The 18100-nt window shown below is 40.2% G+C and overlaps 1 protein-coding gene across 1 annotated transcript; it reads left to right on the forward strand.

Moving 5' to 3' along the window:
* Nucleotides 1-1217: 1217 nt before the first annotated feature.
* On the forward strand, nt 1218-17046 carry LOC113432927 (glutathione S-transferase 3-like). The gene is made up of 7 exons (XM_026695205.2): nt 1218-1411; nt 6180-6293; nt 10141-10192; nt 11918-12050; nt 13050-13191; nt 15887-16018; nt 16210-17046. Exons 2-7 carry the CDS (start codon nt 6207-6209, stop codon nt 16354-16356), a joined length of 693 nt encoding a protein of 230 aa, XP_026550990.1. The 5' UTR covers nt 1218-1411; nt 6180-6206; the 3' UTR covers nt 16357-17046.
* The last annotated feature ends 1054 nt before the right edge of the window (nt 17047-18100 follow it).

An 18100-nucleotide genomic window follows, 5' to 3' on the forward strand; every position in this document is an offset into this window, starting at 1 on the left:
TGCACATTGATGCAGCCCTTTTTAGACGAAAGCTACTCTCCCCAGCCATGGCCAAAGGTTACTCATCAACTTCTCAGCCTGATCTGTCTTGGTGAAAGTTGGAAAGGAGGAAGAAACTTAACGAATGCAGCCTTAGACTCCAGCATACATTATATAGCCAAAGAAAGAAAGAGACTCCAGCATACATTATATAGCCAAAGAAAACCTAAGCTTTACAGAAAGTCTTACAAATTCTGCTTGAACCTGAAAAAAAAGACACTGAAAGCAATTATGTATATTTATATAAGATATAATGTATACAATGTTATACTCGCACAAGCACGAAGCCAAAAGCACCAGCCTGAAGATGGCAAGTAAAACCTCGTGGAAACGTTGCCAAGATGCTCTCAATCTTACACGGGAAAAGAGCTGAACACACCAAGACCTGCATTCCTGTACCCGTGAAAATCTACGAAAAATATACGGTACATATATATTAGTAGTATTTATAAAATAGTATAGAATAATATAAAATAATATATAATACATTTATATATATATAAACATAATATAAAATAATATAAAATAGTATACTATATATGTTTTATTATAGCAAAGAGAAATGGTAGCTGTGAAAGCTGAAAAAAAAGAATGGCAAACTGCCACATGCAGCGCCTCACTTGGATGTGTCTGGAGTCTTGGAAGCTTGACTACCCTACGTTCTCCTACAAATGGACCTTGAGCTTGTTTGGAGGTTCTAGCAGGGGAGCGCAGCTATCGTATACCCTTGACCGAAGATCGGTACACTCCTTCTATCTGGGATGGTCGTCCTCTTCCACCGAGCGCGCAGCTTCGGGAGGGACGCACATGGAGCGGTGAGGGAGGAAGGGGACACCCGCCTAGCCAGCCAGATCAGCCGAATCAACCCTGGCGATCAATGGGGTGACAGATGTCGCAGCCAGATCGCCCTCACATCCAAGGAATATAGCATACCACATACTTATATGAAGAACAAAATACAGATATCTTCGAGGTTATGGTGGTACTGCTTAGCCGATTCTTTTTTTTGTTTGTTTACTGTAGCTATGTATGCGTTGCAAAAAAAAGAAACCGTGAACGAACAGCGATGATTGTAAGCTTCAAAGTCCGTTTCGGCCGTCCTTAAACGCGTCCCCAAAAGGCTTTGAGAAAAATGCAAATTAACCGTTTTAAGCACCTCCTCCTGGCGTTCCCTCCCCGCCCCCGCGCTCCAATCCGCTGCTTGAGGAGGAGGAGGAGGAGAGGACCGCCTAGGGTCTGCGGCGGCTCCCGACAAAGTTGAGCGGCAGCGAGAAGTAGACGCGGATCGTGCCTCTCCGTTCTACGAGTGGTTCGGGAGCAGAGGCTGGGAAGGCTTGGAAAGGGACCGCGAGGTGCTCTTCTGCTTGGAGAGGTACTGGATCCTGTGGAGAAATGAAGCGCTAATGAATAGGCTTGAGAAGGATGATCGCTAGCTGCGATGGTTGCTTGGTTTGATCGTGGGAGATGTTTTGTTAATAGAGTTGGAAGGGGTCTTGGAGGTCATCTAGTCCAAGCCCCTGCTCGAGCAGGTTTGAGTGAAGGTAATTATTTGGGGGCGGGGGGCGGGCGGTGGACGGTGAGATGGAGCTGCACATACAGAACTTAGACGGAAGCTTCATCCCTTTGGGCCGGGGTCCCCAAACTTGGCAACTTTAAGACCTCTGGGAGTTGAAGTCCACAAATCTTAAAGTTGCCAAGTTTGGAGACCTCTGCCTTTGGGTTTCAGAATTAGGCTTTGCAACTCGAGAGTGATCGTGGGACACATTGTAGTGTGTCTGTGTATGTAAAAGTGAAGGGTGGTGGTGGTACACGATATAGACTACCAGAGAGCGCGTTTGCGACAATGGCAGGTGTTTTAAAAACTTTTTTTTTCTTAAAGTCATCCTTTGGCTGATTTCTTCCCATCTCCTACTTCTTTCTTAAGAATTCCCTGGGCATCGAATTAATTCAAAGGAAGTAAAAATTTGTTTCTGAAAGAAAAGAGCGTAACCAGGCTGGGTTTTTAGTGAAAACACAGTACTGTATATTGGTTTTATCAGCTCCCCCAATATACTTTTTGTAATTAAGTGAGCGATGACCTTTGTTTGAAATGCTCCGCTTAGCATTCTATTTAGAATGGAATTTACCCTTTTGCTTCCTCTGATTGCCCACATCATTTCGGAAGAAGTTCGTAAAAGCCCCTGAGATGCGTCAAGACTTTGTTCAAACATTTTGTTCGTGTGTTCTCTCTGCTTGTAAAGAACACAGTAGTTAAGATCTTATCTGTAGTTAAGATCTTATCTGGAGCTTTGTAGATATCACACTATGCTCAGTCCTGCAGTCAAACGACTGTAGATGTTACACACAAAATCATCTTTAGTTGTTATTCCCCGTAAAACAGCTAATAGAGCTTCAAACAGTTCAATATTTTGGCCTTTTTATTTTGGCATAAGAAGATTTCTACAGCAAAAATAAATGTTATTTCAGGAGTTAGTTCTCTCCATTGCCATCACTCTTGTCCATGAAGATGATAGGAGAAAAGCAAATATTGGCAGGCCAAGTGAGTGACTTCAGATCTCCTTTTCAGATCTTCCTTTCTGCTTATGAATTTTCGTGCATCTGATCTTTATCTTTCTTTTTTTTTAAAAATAGCTTCAATAGCCATCCCTACCACGCAGATGGTAATTGAAGTAGTTTGCCTCACAGAGCCCTGGCACTCCCATTTCCAAACTTAAAATAATCCCCTCCCTATCAAGAGCAAATTGTATTTTCAAAAACCAGACTTTTTTTTTTTCCAGTGGCCGGATCTTAAAAGGATTTTCTGAAGCTCCCCTGGACCTTAAGTAGTGGAAGACCACTGATTACTACCCTAAAGCTTCTGCTGCTTTGCCATGTCATTGTCATAAGTATCACAATCGTCATACTTGGTCACTGTTCTTCAGAAATTATGTATCTGGATTGATTGATGGATGGGTAGATTGATTCAAAGCCTCCCATCTTACATATGTAACTCTGGGCAGCTGATAACAATTGAAAACCAAAAAGGAATAAAGAGTTATAACTCAATAATTAAAAAACATTAGGGGGGGGGGAAATTAAAGTAATTTAAAATGTAATTTGCCAGAGGGCATAATCCGTACAATATATAACAAAACAACTACCTAATGGGTGCCATAAAAACACTGGATTCCCCCAGGTCTGAAGACAAAATCATGCCTTAAGAGCTTTTCAAAAGGCCAATAAGGTGAAGGCCTGTAGCAGAACAGGTTCTCCCACTGGATCCCATCAGATGACATTCCTTTAGTAAATGGGACCTGTAATATGTCTTTCCTGCTGACCCTGAAAGGAAGGGTAGATGTAATTTAACAGATAACCCGGCCCTTTGCTAGGGGATTACCATCTTCTTGAACTGAACCTGGAAGCAAACTGACAACCAGTGCAACTTGTAGAACAAAGGTGTTATCAGGCATTGATCAAGGAGTACACAAAACTATCCCCTACTACTGAATTTTGCACCTGATTGTCTTGTCGGGGAGAGATTGGAGGATCAGGAGCAAAGGTCAAGCGGGTAATGAGTATGAGAAGATGGATGTTAGATGTGAACAATAAGATCCACACGTGAAGAGTTCCATTAGCTATTTTATTGCTCATGCCTTTTACACAGGAATCTTCCCAAACTGGTCATTTGCATCTGGGCCAGATTAGATATGGTTCATTCAAGAGGGGGAGAGTCGGGTGGTCAGACTTCGCCTTCTTGTACCTATATAAGGATTCCAGCCTAATTCCCTGCTTGACTTCTCCCCCTGGCTTGCCAGTCTCTCTCTGGCCCAATTATAGTGTCAGTGTTCCAGCAAACCTCCATTCCAATCAGTAACCCCAAGACAAACATATCTCAAAAGTACCTTTATTAGAACAGCACTTGGCACATCTGTGGAAGCCCGGATCTAAACATTTTCGGGCTTTCCACAATTTCCCAAACTACAAATCCATCCCCCCCTTGGTTGTCATCACATCACATGGTTGTCATCACATCACATGATCCATCCCAAAGTAAGATCCTTATTTCATCCTGCGCCATACTAAATGACCTTGAACTAACAAAAGAATTTTATTTTGTCTACTTAGAGCTACTTAATTGAAATCACCCCCCCTCCCACTATCTCAGACTATGTGGCAGTGTGTGTTAGGAATAACATAGGTTACCTAACGTAGTTTGGGTAAAATAATATATATAAACTATGATTGTAAGTTTAAGTGTGTGTCACTTTAAACTGCAAAGCATGTAATTTTGGGTGCGGTTGTGAACCGCCATAAGAGGGAGCAAGAGAACCTGATTGATTCCTGACGATTGCTGATGATTGACTGGTTTGATGGATTGATGGTTTGTTAACTGCGTGTTTCCCTACTGCTGAGCTGCTGAACGTTGGAGGAAGAAAGGAGGTTTTGACTTCTTCATATCTCTACTGCAAGGAGATATATTCCTGGACTGATATTTGTAAGTTTACTGACCTCTTTTTCGACACTGGAATTTGCAACTGAATAATCCCCGGATGGACTGAATTAGTGAATGATATATGGACTGTTTTGACTATGCTAAAACTCTTGCTGGAATAAACTATTTAACTAGCACGGTGTATCTGTTTTACTGAGTGTAAGCTACAAAAACATTTATCTCACATATTTTGCCTGCCTGCCTGACTGCCATGCAGATTCTGCTAGGGTGTATCCCTAACAGTGTGGAATATGGCTTCCAAAGCTGACAGAGAGGGGCGGGCAGCACCAGAGAATCTTTTAGTTTCTAGGGAGATAGGAGCTATGGTTTGATTGCTTTTGAGCAACAAAGATAGGAGCTATGGAGAGCTCCCCCAATTCTGGATCCACTGCACCGAGAAGAAAACCAGTTCAAGTGTGCATCCAACCCTGTATAACAGGGATCTCCAAATTTGGCAACTTTAAGACTTGTGGGCTGAGCAATTCTGGGAGTTGAAGTCCACAAGACTTAAAGTTGCTAAGTGTGAAGGCCCTTGCTGTAAAAAGTAGATTAAAGTCCCTTCCTTTTTTTCTCATGCTTGTTTCAAAGGGAGCTCCTGCTTTTTCTGCGAAATCTGTAAAGAAAAAGAACTGAAGGAAGCAACTACTTATTTATCTGAAAGAGACTACTAGAGCTCCTAGCTAAGCTTTCCAAGTTGAGTTCACACATATTTATGAGTTCTCCCTTCCTTGTTATCTAGGCATGTTGCTTCCAGGTTTGTAAATCAGTGGGCTGTTTTCATACCTTTCTTATCAGAGAGCTCTACAGGAATGAATTTGCTTTCCAGTCATTCAGTCTAGATGGGGCTTTAGAAAATGACTGATGGGTTGTCCTTTTTGTGACATTTATGCTAGACTGATTAGATTGACTGTAATAATTTGGTTATAATTTGAGCTCGGATTGCTGATGAATATTGCTGTGGATTGCAGGAGAGGGCAAGATGCTTTTTCCTGTTCTTAATCGTTCCTAGTCATTCCAGATACAGAAAGACAAGGATTTTCAAGGGTTTTCAGGAGGGCAGCCATAGTTCACCTGGACTTATGCTAGTTGTCAACATCACTGCAACCGTAGGCCTTTTGGGTTGAGTCTCCGACTTGAACGCATGCAAAAAGCTTTGGTTTGCATTGCTTAGTATACCACAACACACTTGAAGAACATACATTTTGCCCACTAAAAACCAGAGATTCAGTTACCTATGCTTAGTTTAGAAAAAAAAAAGTAGGTGTTTGACCATGTGGAGATTAATCAAGTCTTGCAAAAGAGATTGCTTTGAGATGGATCAGCCCTATATCCAGATCAGGACAAATATAGAATATAGTTCTATACACAGAACATTTTGTCCTATGTTGACACAGAGGCCTTGAATCAAGTTCAAGTTACCATGGACATCACTTCTGAATTAGCAGTTGCTTTACTGAGACCCAATTCTGTGTTAGCCCAATGCATCAACAAAACAAAGATTATGTTAAGTGGTATCAGTATTTCTATTAATAAAACTGTATTTGAGACATGTGTCTGATGAGATATCTTGATTTGATAAATTAGCTTTCCTCTGCTCTGCCTTTCCTGTGTTCATGTAACAGAATTATCACTTCATTACTTTTTGTTCTTTGTTTTGTTCCCTCCTCAGGTGCCCATCCCAGGAGATTAAGAAACAATGGCCGAGAAACCGAAATTATATTATTTTAATGGACGAGGCCGAATGGAACAGATACGGTGGTTGTTAGCAGCTGCTGGCGTAGAGGTCTGTGTTTCCTTATTTATAGAGCCAGAAGGCTGTTGGAATATTTTTGCCAATTTTTCTCCGAAAGAATCATCTTTTGGAATTTGAAAAAGCAAACCATTTTCAAGGAAAGATCTACAGGTAGTTCTCAACGTACAACCGCAGTTGGGGCCATAATTTTGGTTGCTAAGTGATGCAGTCCTGAAGTGAGTCATTGTATGACTGGACCTAATTTTATGACCAGTTATGACCATGTTTACCATGGTCATCATTAAGAGAACCCTGCTTAATGATATTGTTAAATGAATTTGGCTTTTCTAATTGATTTTGTTTGTCAGAAAGTGTCTGGAATGCTCACAAATTGCAACCACACGACTCCCAAGACACCGCAACGTTTGTAAATGTGAAGTAGTTGCCATGGGCCCTAATTGTGATCATGTGACGATGAGGGTAGTGCACCAATTTTGAGGATACTTTTTCTGAGGCCATCGTAACTTTAAACTGTCATTAAATGAGCAGTTATAGAGTCAAGGACTGCCTGTATGTTATGCATTGTAAATGTTTTGCTGTGGCCACATAACCTGTTTAGGAAGCTTAAACACAATAGAAGTGATTCCTTATAACCCTGCCAGTATATTTTTTCCTCTGTATCATTTTCCTCTGTCAAATTTTCCCTCTATGCAGCAGGAATTGCTTGGATTTTGGAAAGAGTAATGCTTGTTAAGAATCCAAACAGTGATATTTTAGATTCCCTACATCCCAAATCTAATGTCCTTGTTTCCTCAGAGTCCTCAATTCCAAGTTAGAGCCGGGCGATCTACACCCTGAAGTGAGGACAGGTAACATGAGGAGCAGAGGGCAATGCTTAAAGCAGGGGTCCCCAACCTCCAGACTGCAGCCCACTACCTTGAGTAGTGGGCCTTGAGCTGTTCAGAATCGGGCCACAGAAGTGACGGGCGAGCATACATGCATCCCCACTTGCACGAGCAGCGTGCGTGCACGCACTCCATTTGCACGCAAATGAAGCTGTGCACACATGCGCACTTGCCTGCCGCTCCCACAGAATCATCCCCTCTTTCCCCCCTTTTCCCCCCACCAGGCCGCAAAGCCAGAAAGGTTGGGGAACTTAAAGGACCTATTTTGCTGTGTGTGACCTTCTCTGCCCTTGACTCTCAGCACTAAAAGGATTCAACTTTCAGAATGTTGTGTTTCATAACATTCTCCAGTCTAGTTTGGTGAGGAGAAAAGCCAGCATGGCTATAGGTACATATGATCTCGACACACCCTACATACTTTGTGCCTTTGTGTATTCAGGATGACTAGTCTGAATTAATATATGAAGAGAACTGATATCGGAATTGCTGAAGTATAAGATAATTGTATTATGGGTTGTTGTTTTTTGATGAGTACAGGTAATCCTTGTTGAATGATCAACTCATTCAACAATGGGTTGAAGTTAAGGATATTGAATGAGGGAGACTTATGGCAGATCCTCAAAGCAAATTTGAGTGCTTGGCAACTGGCTCACAGTTATGACAGTCACAATGGCATTTGGTCACCATTTGCAAATTTCACTGCTGGTTTCCAAGAAGCAAAGTCAAGGGGGAAGCTGGCAGGAGGTCGCAAATGGTGATCACATGACTGCGAGACGCTGCCTAAGGATGGGGTTTGCCCAACCATGGCAGCTGGGACTTCAGCAGCTGTCATTGTAAGTCGGCTCAGTCCTATGATGTCACATTTTATAACCATGTCACTTAGCAACAGAGTTGCCAATCCCAATTACCATCATTAAGCAAGGACTACATGTAATTGCTGCTTGGGGGTGGGGGTGGGGGCTTTCTAAGAGTCTTTACCTACTGGTGAGTTGAAATGCAATCCACAAATCCTTGACTCGACAGAAAGCTACTGAATAACAATGGGAAACTTGCTTGTCTTGCCTTTATTATCTGTTCCAAAGTTCGTTCAATCTTCAATCGCCTGCTTTGCCTCCAAAGAGGTCAAAGCGTAAGAGATTGAGTTACCTGTCCTTGGATGGTGTGAGGATTAAGTGGGGAGATCTTGCAGCTACAGTACAGCTAAGGAAGAATAAGCAAGCCTCATCCATCAGTGCAATGGGATGGAGGTAACATCGTGGGGATGCAAGCAGGGAAAAAATGGTGTTACAAGGGCATGATTATGCCATAGAGAAAGAGCGAAAGTCATGATTTGAAGTTCTAATCGTGGGGGGTGGATGGCAAAGCTTTCAAAATTGCTCAAAATTTAAGCCAAGATTTCGCACACTAGGGAGCTTTATTGTAGAGTGTGAGAGGATAGCTACAACATCTCCAGGCTTTGGGGTGGGAGAGAACAAGTGTTGGGTACACTTGCGATATCAGCATTTGCTCATTGCCAAAATGGCGGCCAAGGCAACATGCACATGTGACACAATGCCCTGGTTGTCTTTTTTCTCTCTTTATCAATATGCGCCTAGGTAGCGGGCATAGTTAATGATTCTAACTAGATTTCTCCTGGTTCCCAATGGTTCCCTTTCTTTTTCTCTCGTCGTCCTGTATGAGTGGCTTTTAAGGCTCAAGTGATATTTTCTGTCCTCAGTTTGAGGTTTGAAGTTTATATCTAAAGTGCTAGAAATATTTTGCAAAGTCCCTAATACAAGTAGCGGTCAACAACATAATTGAGTCCAAAATATATATAGCTTGTTAAAGTGAGTTTTGCCCCATTATATGATCTTTCTTACCACAATGAATCATAGAAGTGGTCAAGTTAGTAACACAGGTTGTTAAGTGAATCTGGCTTGTCCAATGACTTTGCTTGTCAGGAGGTTGCAAAAGATGATCACATGACTCTATACACTGCAACCAGCATAAACATGAGTCAGTTGCCAAGTGTCTGAATTTTAATCACATGACCATGGGAATGCTGCAATGGTCGTAAGTCTGAAAAACTGTCATAAGTCACTTTTTTCAGTGCCATTGTAACTTCGAACTTCGAAATGAACTGTTGCAACTTGAGGACTGTCTGTACATTAGGATTTTCCTGAAGGTTTATGAGCTGTGCAAAAGACTTGAGGGTGGAGTGAAAAGGGGCGTGTGATAGATGCAATCTTTCCCCCATTATTCAATACTGCATTTAACAGTGGCAATTTTGTGGATCGTGTAAAAGGCTGAAAAGTAGGATATGCATTTTGAACCACACAGTACATGATTTAGAAAGTTAATAACAGACAATTACATCTTTTTGTCTTGTAATGCATGTACTTTATGACTAGCTTTTTCTAGCTAATTGTGTGGATCTGACTTGCATAACCCAAAAAGAGAATGTCAAAACTCTTGGTTGTATTGGAGAGGAAAGAGTCAAATTTCAAGGTACTTGAATGACTCTATGTGAAGCTTTATCTTTATTTAAAATTTTGTCAGCTAGTCTTGGCTAATTTCAAGTATAATTCTGATTAAATTGGCTTGCAAAAACCCAGCTTACTAAAAGTTACTCTTTTCAAATATACAATATTCAATATAAATATACAAGCCTCCCTGAAAGATAATTCAGTTCTGTTCTGAGGTACTTGATGTTCAGATATGGTTATTTGTAGCAGTGGTGGGATTCAAATTTTTTTACTACGGGTTCTATGGGTGTGGCTTGGTGGGCATGGCAGGGGAAGGAGACTGTAAAATCTCCAGTCAGAGGTGGTATTTGCTGGTTCTCCAAACTACTCCAAATTTCCACCACCGGTTTTCCAGAACTGGTCAGAACCTGCTGAGTGCCATCTCTGATTTGTAGACAAAAGTTTGGGGATTCTTCTGTGTGGATTGCGTTCAATTATGAACTGAATTCTAAAAGCAATTTCCTCTGTGTCTTTTTTTCTGTCTTTTAGTTTGAAGAGGAATTTTTTGAGACCCGAGAACAATATGAGAAGCTGCTTCAAGGTTATTTGTGATGAAACTGCAAATATTTGGCTGTCCCAATGGCACTGAATTTCTATTTGGATGGAAACAAGTAGATGTTTTAATTCTTGAGAGATGGGGAAGAACAATGCATAATAAAAATGGTTACATTTTTACTCAGGCGATAATCCATCATGACCCAATGCAAGGTTGGGAAGCTGTGGCCTTCTAAGCCAGGGATTGTCCAACTTTTTTAGAACACAAAACCTGTTAGTTTTTTTTTAACCCCAATATTAATTAATATTAATTGATTAAGAGGAAAAGCTCTGCTGATGGAAAAAAATGCTCCATTTGAGTGAACTTTTGGGGGGCTTTAGTATCTCACAGAACCCTTTCAAGTTTTGCTGCAACACAGAGTATATCCATGGATTGTAGCCTGATAAACTCTAAACATTACTAATGATTTCCAGATGTTGAGTTACAGCTCCCAGTCTGGCTGATGGTGAAGAATGCTTGGGGGCTGTAACGCAACATCTGGAAGGGCACCCAATCTCTGCCCTTGAAAATGTAAATTATCCTACACTTGTTGGGAGGAAAGGATCGGTTTCTGCCTATCAAATTGATGTTTCTTAGTTTTATGAAGGCACTATCTGAAGCCTCCGTCAACCACATGTTTAAATTTTGCAAGATTTTATATTTAGAATAACTACAACTCTTGTTTGCTGGTGGATGTTCTTGCAGTAGCTGAAAGTAGTGTTGCCCTGACTTTGGAATGCAATTCTGGCTCAATGGCTCAATTTGACTTCTTAATTTGACTACTAAAAATACACTCTTTATAATAGAGTATCAAGTCTTCATTTTAATTGTCTTTAGTTCCTGTGTGTCTGTGTATTGTTTCTTTGTCTTTTAAATTCTGGTTTTAAATCTCTGGTTTTAATTCTGATTTTATGTTGTATTGTAATCCAGATGGAACATTATGCCGTATTCTTTGTATCCTTGAATGCTTACATTCACTGCCTTATTTGGACATCTTTAACTGAATGTTACTACATGTTTATTTTTCAAAACTTTGTTTGCAATTCTGGTTGGATGACCAGTACGGCACAGAACATATTTGTTTGCATTATTAAGCTATGGTTATTCTAATAACAAATTGAATGAGACTCTAGGAGAGCCTAAGCACCTGCTGTGTGCATTTCTACATTTTTAAATTGCAAACAGAATGGGGGGAAAAACCCTGCTTGAAAAATGAAGGAATAGATATCCCATCTCCGAAAACATCTGGAAACACATGGGAATATACAGATGCATTTTTGTCCTGTAACTTTTTAAACAGGGCTCTTGTTCTCCTGACACGTTCCTTAAATCAGCTGTGTTAAAATCCCAAATATAATGTGGGTAGACAGCTGTAAGTTTCAAGGATACTCTCTTTTTGTCTAAACAGAAATCTGAGAAGCAGGGTGTGTGTGTCTTTCATGCAATGCATTGAATAATGATATTGTTTGCTGTGTGAAATCCGTTGTGGCTTGTAAACAAGTTTTATTGCTAAGCCTATGGGGCGAAACCATCCTTATTGCTTTATTGTGCAGATCTAATAACAGAATAGCAAAACCTATATCAGTTTAATGAACAATTTCTTTATATCTGTATTCTAATAATAGGCTGCAACAAGCATAAAATGACCTTGGCTTCTCCTGGCTTCTGTCCTGTTCTGTGCTTTGTAGGCATAATATTTGACATTTTGCTGTGTTCTTCTTCTTTCCAAAGATGGCTTCTTCCTGTTTCAGCAAACACCCATGGTGGAAATGGATGGGATGAAGCTGGTGCAGACACGGGCCATTCTCCGTTACATTGCCACGAAGTACAACTTGTATGGGACCAACTTGAAGGACAGAGCACTGTAATGTCCCCACTGTATTTAGCTAACTTGAAATTTCAGCTGGAGCCCTGTCTATTGTCCCTGCCTTTGATTCAGTCACATAACGGCATCCTTCTTGCTGAAATAAATTGTGGCCCACTCTGTAAAATGCTACGTAAGCTGGTCCACCATGTTGAACCATAAGGCTTGTTTAGCAACCCATGTTACTTTTGCTTGCAGGCCCATGCAGCTAACCAACCACCTGTGATTTTGCCAGCCGGGCTCCATCATGTTTGTTTGTGTGATTTCCCTGTCCCTCAGCCCCCGCATTCCTTCTGGGAAGCTGAAACTGAATGTAAGCACAACATATAGGACAGTTGTTGGTGGAGCCATTGGGCAGAGCCATGCATATCTGTCACTAAACAAACTTTGTGGCTTAACGCAATGTACAGGTGCAGCTTCTCACATTGGCATGCAAGCTGTGAGTAACTCAACCATTGGGCTAGGATTATGCTTCAGAATACTTCTTTGCTTATGCCAAAAGAAAATTTACCAGGGCTGGTCCTTGTGTGTGTGTGTGTCTTTAATTATTTGACTTAGAGAAACTGAAGTAGTATGAATTTCTCCCAGGGTTATGCATAGCTACTACCGCCATCCGCTATGCATTTCCCACCGGTCACTTGGAATCCAAGGAAGAATAAACATCTTGCAGCTGCAAATCAAGTTTTTAACTCCTTGATTAGATATTACTTCTGACCGGTAAAGCTATCTGGTTAAATAGATTTCCTGGAAAATTTGTTCATGTAGAGGCATTTAAAAAGCTAAAATTGGGGGATATTCAGTTTTTTTAAAACCAGACTACACGTATTTTAGAATTTTACTGCAGTTATTGTGTGTGTTCTTTTCTTCAGCATGATGGCCAATTGGTGATCTTGCTAAGAGAGCATTCTGAAAAAAAGGACTCAAGAATTGGAAGTCATCCACGCTTGACAGATTGTAACATAAGTGCTCAGACTGATGCAGGATATTTTGTCTTCTTAGGATTGACATGTATGTGGAAGGAACAACGGACCTGAGTCTCTTTATTTTGTCCTTCCCTTTCTTGACGCCAGAGGATCAAGAGCGCCAACTTGTTACTATTAAAGAAAAAGCAACAAAAAGATATTTTCCCGTTTATGAAAAGGTAAGTGTTACTAAAGAAATGTTTTTAGTTCAAGAATCAGCCCCACATAGCTTCCAGATGTTTTACAGGTGCACTGCAACTCCAACAATCTCTTGCCTGGGTGGAAGTGTTGGAAGGATTTAAAACATCTGGAAAGCATCAAGTTCCTCACCTCTGCCTTACAGCAGGGTTATGCAGTGGTATTTTTGTTCTGTTTGAAGCCTGGACTTGTCTTGAGAGGTGTGCTGAATCCTGTACTCAGAAATGATGTATATAATGGAATGGAATGGAATGGAACAGAATAGAATAGAATAGTTGGAAGAGACCTTAGAGGTCTTCTAGTCCAACCCCCTGCTTAGGCAACGAAACCCTGTACCATTTCAGACAAATAGTTATCCAATCTCTTCTTAAAAACTTCCAGTGTTGAAGCATTTACAATTTTGGGGGGCAAGTTGTTCCACTGATTAATTGTTCTAACTGTCAAGTAATTTCTCCTTAGTTCTAAGTTGCTTCTCTCCTTGATTAGTTTCTACCCATTGCTTCTTGTCCTGCCTTCTGGTGCTTTGGAGAATAGCTTGACTCCCTCTTCTTTGTGGCAGATATTGGACACTGCTATCATGTCACCCCTAGTCCTTCTTTTCATTAAACTAGATATACCCAATTCCAGCAACTGTTCTTTTTATGTTTTAGCCTCCAGTCCCCTAATCATCTTTATTGCTCTTCTCTGCACTCTTTCTAGAGCAGGGAAGTCAAACACAAGGCCTGCGGGCCACATCTGGCCTGCGATGTGGTCAGATCAGACCCACGGGGCCATCCTGGAAAATGTAAGGGGCCAGCCTCATTGCTTTGGCCTGGTCTACCCAATGCAAAGAGGAAACATCGGGACAGCATGGCTTCTTCCCGGTCTACCCAATGCAAAGAGGAAACATGCCAACAGTCTGGGGGGTGGCCTCAAGCTGGCCATGCCCACCCAGTCGGCCATGCCCAGTGATTGGTATCAAGCTGGCCACACCCACCCATTTGGCGACACCCACGCAGTTGACCATGCCCAGTGATTGGTATCAAGCTGGCCACACCCACCCATTTGGCGACACCCACGCAGTTGACCATGCTCACCCACCTGCCCAAGATCAGCCATAGCCCTGATGCGGCCCTCAATGAAATTGAATTTGATACCCCAAGAGTCTCAACATCTTTTTTTTACATCATGGTGACCAAAACTGGATGGAGTATTCCAAGGCATTATAAAGTGGTATTAACACTTCACGTGATCTGGATTCTATCCCTCTGTTTATGCAGCCTAGAACTGTGTTGGTTTTTTGGCAGCTGCTGCACACTGCTGGCTTATATTTAAATGATTGTCCATTAGGACTCCAAGATCCCTCTCACAGTTATTATTATTGAGTGAGATACCACATATATTGTACCTGTGCATTTTGTTTTTCTTGCCTAAATGTAGAACCTTACTTTTTTCACCACTGAATTTCATTTTGTTGGATAGAGCCCAATGTTCAACTCTGTCAAGATCCTTCTGTATCTTAAGCATATCTTCTGTATTGGTTATTCCTGCCAGCTTCTTCTTGTCTGCAAATTTGGTGAGTTCTGTTAAGGTATTCCCCGTTAGGAGAATGAGTGCACTCAGGGAAATGTAGTGAGAGTGGTGAGGAATAACACACAACCAGAACACAGATACACCGAATAGTAAAATGTAGGTTCTACTTCCAGTAAATGGGTAAACAAAGTCCAATAAACAGCCTAAATCATACATGGTTAAAGTAGGTAGTATTCAATACAATCAGTTCAGGGATAATCCAAAAACGAAGTCCAGTATCATAAACAAAATTCAGTAAACGGAGTTTGCTAACAGTTTGCAAGACTCACAGCAATCCAAGCAGAATGACGATCAGGCAAAAGGCAATAGGAAAATTCAATAAGAAAGCAAACCAGGTTTCTGGCTCCATCTTACGGCCATCGGAGGAACCTCAGCCAATCACAATTACAGCACTCTCTTAAAGATACAACAGTATCAAATAACTATCCTGGTTTATATATTGCCAACCCAACTGTTAGGTAACTATCATTCCTAACAAGTTCCCCTTGTGCAAATCACTGATGAAAATGTTGAAGAGTACTGGGCCTAAAACAGAGCCTTGGGGTACCCCCACTGCATACTTCCCTCCATGTAGATGCATTTCCATTGAGGACTACAAGTTGAGTCCAGTTGGTCAGCCAATATATGAATCCACCCCGTGGTTACGCTATCTAACCCACATTTTTCTATCTTATCAAATAGTAGGCTATTGTCTATCAAATGCCTTACTGAAGTTCAAGTAAATGATATCGACAGCACTCCTCTGGTCCACTAATTTTGTCACTTTGTCACAGAATGCAATAAGATTTGTCTGGCATGATCTGTTTTTGACAAACTCATGTTGGCTTTGGTTATTACTTTGCTTCCAGGTGTTTGCTGATTCATTAAACTATGGAGGGGTATATAAGTCTAAGTGCTATTGCTATAATGAAAAGGGGAGAAATATGGCTATGGTGTTCCTTCTGAGCAATATATGACAGTGAAACCATCATTTCAACACTTTTGTTCTGCATACTAAATGAGTCATTCATTTCTTATTTTACTCATAGAAGATCTCTTCACTGGAATCTTGGAGACAACTGGGTGGCTGCTGTTAGATTTGGTCTAATCCTCTTGCCCTTACAGGTGCTGAAGGATCATGGACAAGATTTCCTTGTTGGCAATCGGTTTAGCTTGGCCGACATTCATCTCTTTGAAACTATTTTAATGGTGGAGGAAAAAGTCCCTGCTATTCTAAATGAATTTCCTCAATTGCAGGTATGCGAAAATGAAGTCTTAGTATTCCTTTAAATTTAAAGCCTATGCCATGAGTTTGAACAGAATTTTATCAAATGGATTAAACGTGGTTGGTATTACGTGTATATATTGTGACTTGTGTCATAATTGTACCTTTTGATTGTTTAATGCTAAAGTCCAGTTGATGAAAGTGTTTTCATCCTCCCCACTAGGCTTTTAAAACAAGGATCAGTCACATTCCCACAATTAAGAAGTTTCTGGAACCGGGAAGCCAGAGGAAACCTATCCCTGATGGTAAATATGTGGAGACCGTGAGAAATGTCCTCCAGATGTATCACCAGCTGAAGCCAAGTCCTTGACATTCCATCGAATTGTTCTGACAATTTCAGAATTATAGAATTTTGTAATACGTCCAAGACAAAAGCCATGCGACACATAGTACTGGAGACACATAGTTTACAAGAGTATCACACAACCCTTGGAAACTGGTTTATAGTCTGTGAAAATAGCTTCTTTTGTAGATGATAGTGTTATAGCAAAGAAAGAGAGTCATAATTTTAACGGGATTTGATATAAGCATTTTGACTGATTCAGATTCACCAAGAAAATCATATTTTTAAGAAGCAGTGTCTAATTCTAGACTACCTGGAATCTCTTTTTCTTTTGGCAACTTAATAGCCCCCCTGAAATTATACTTTTGAGATTTAGTGAACAATCTCCAAAATAAGCATTTTTCTCCTAGACTCAGCCAGCTCTCTTACTGATTAACCAAGTTTTGGTAGAAAAACAAAATGTGGGTCAGTCAAAAAAGTTAATTCTCCTAATAAGTAAACCAATCCTGCAATCCTTTTGAATAATGTCACAGCATAGTACCCAGGCCACTGCAGTCCTCATCATTGCCATTACCATCATTTTTATTTTATTTTTTGTAAAATGATCTATCAAAAGTTGCCTGCTGTTTTAAAGGCTATTGTGAATCATTGTATTGTATGAAGTAATATTTTTACTAGTCCAATAAAATAAAGTTTAGCAAGAAACAGAAAAAAGAACATTTTCTACCTAACATTGTATTTTATTTACAAAGTCTTTTGGGTTGTTCAAACCTTCTTTTTCCTTTCTCCTGTTGTCCCAGATCATTGTGTGTGTGTGTGTGTGTGTGTGTGTGTGTGTGTGTTCCTTGATTTTGATTCAAAGTGGTTTGCAAATTCAGCCATTGTGGGATATACAATGAATTATTATTTTATAGCATGCCATAAAAAGTGCTCAAATTAAATATGTTTAGGATTTAAACATATAGTCCAAGTTTCCATAATATTTTATCAATCTCTTAAAATGCATACATGTCAATATTTTATTTTTCTGTGCTTTGGAATTTTATTCTGTTCCTAATGAGCTGTTTTTCTTGTACAGAAAAATATTTTTGCCTGACTGCCACAAAGAACTCTAATTTCTGATTTTATCAGGATCTTTTGATCTTGTAATCTTTTTATAAGTGACAATTATAGATAAAACACATACTGTACTGTAGTTTTTAGGACCATTTATTCATTAATTAAACTCCCTGAATGCAATTTACAATTTTATAATTCATGAATACTTACTTCAGGTGAATATTTTAGAATCTTAAGCATAATGCATAGGATTTCCAAGAATATCATGATTCGTAGATTAAAATGTAGGATTCCTTTCACACAATTTATCAATGTAACAAATGAAGAAAATACTTTGTTTTTAAAAAAGGAAGGGTAAAATAAAGGTAGCAGTATAAGCCATCATCTGAAGCAAAAAGGGCCCTCTTACAAGAGCCAGCAAATTCAGTCTTCTAAGGCCTTTAGCATTTTTCTCCTAGACTCAGCCAGCTCTCTTACTGATTAATATTCTAGTTAAATTGGTTAAAGAAATATGTGCCTCTAAGAATAACATAACTAATGACACAGGCTCTGTCTCACACATCTGCGCACACAAACTCCCACTACATTTGTTTTTAAAAATCTGTCTTTTTTTAAAAAAATAAAAGTTATCTCTCGTGAAGTTACATGCCAACAATACACTTCGGCACTTAGGAAAGGAATAAAATGTTTAATAAAACTTAAGGTCTCTTTT

Source organism: Pseudonaja textilis, chromosome 1 (assembly GCF_049901715.1).
Source record: "Pseudonaja textilis isolate UNSWEBS1 chromosome 1, rPseTex1.2, whole genome shotgun sequence".
Lineage (NCBI taxonomy): Eukaryota > Metazoa > Chordata > Lepidosauria > Squamata > Elapidae > Pseudonaja > Pseudonaja textilis.

Excerpts from the sequence above, each read along its gene's own strand:
- LOC113432927 (XM_026695205.2), top strand. The coding sequence starts at position 6,207 with ATGGCCGAGAAACCGAAATTATATTATTTTAATGGACGAGGCCGAATG. Across the intron at positions 6,294-10,140 it reads TAGCAGCTGCTGGCGTAGAG|TTTGAAGAGGAATTTTTTGA; the intron begins GTCTGTGTTTCC and ends TCTGTCTTTTAG. Across the intron at positions 12,051-13,049 it reads AACTTGAAGGACAGAGCACT|GATTGACATGTATGTGGAAG; the intron begins GTAATGTCCCCA and ends TTGTCTTCTTAG.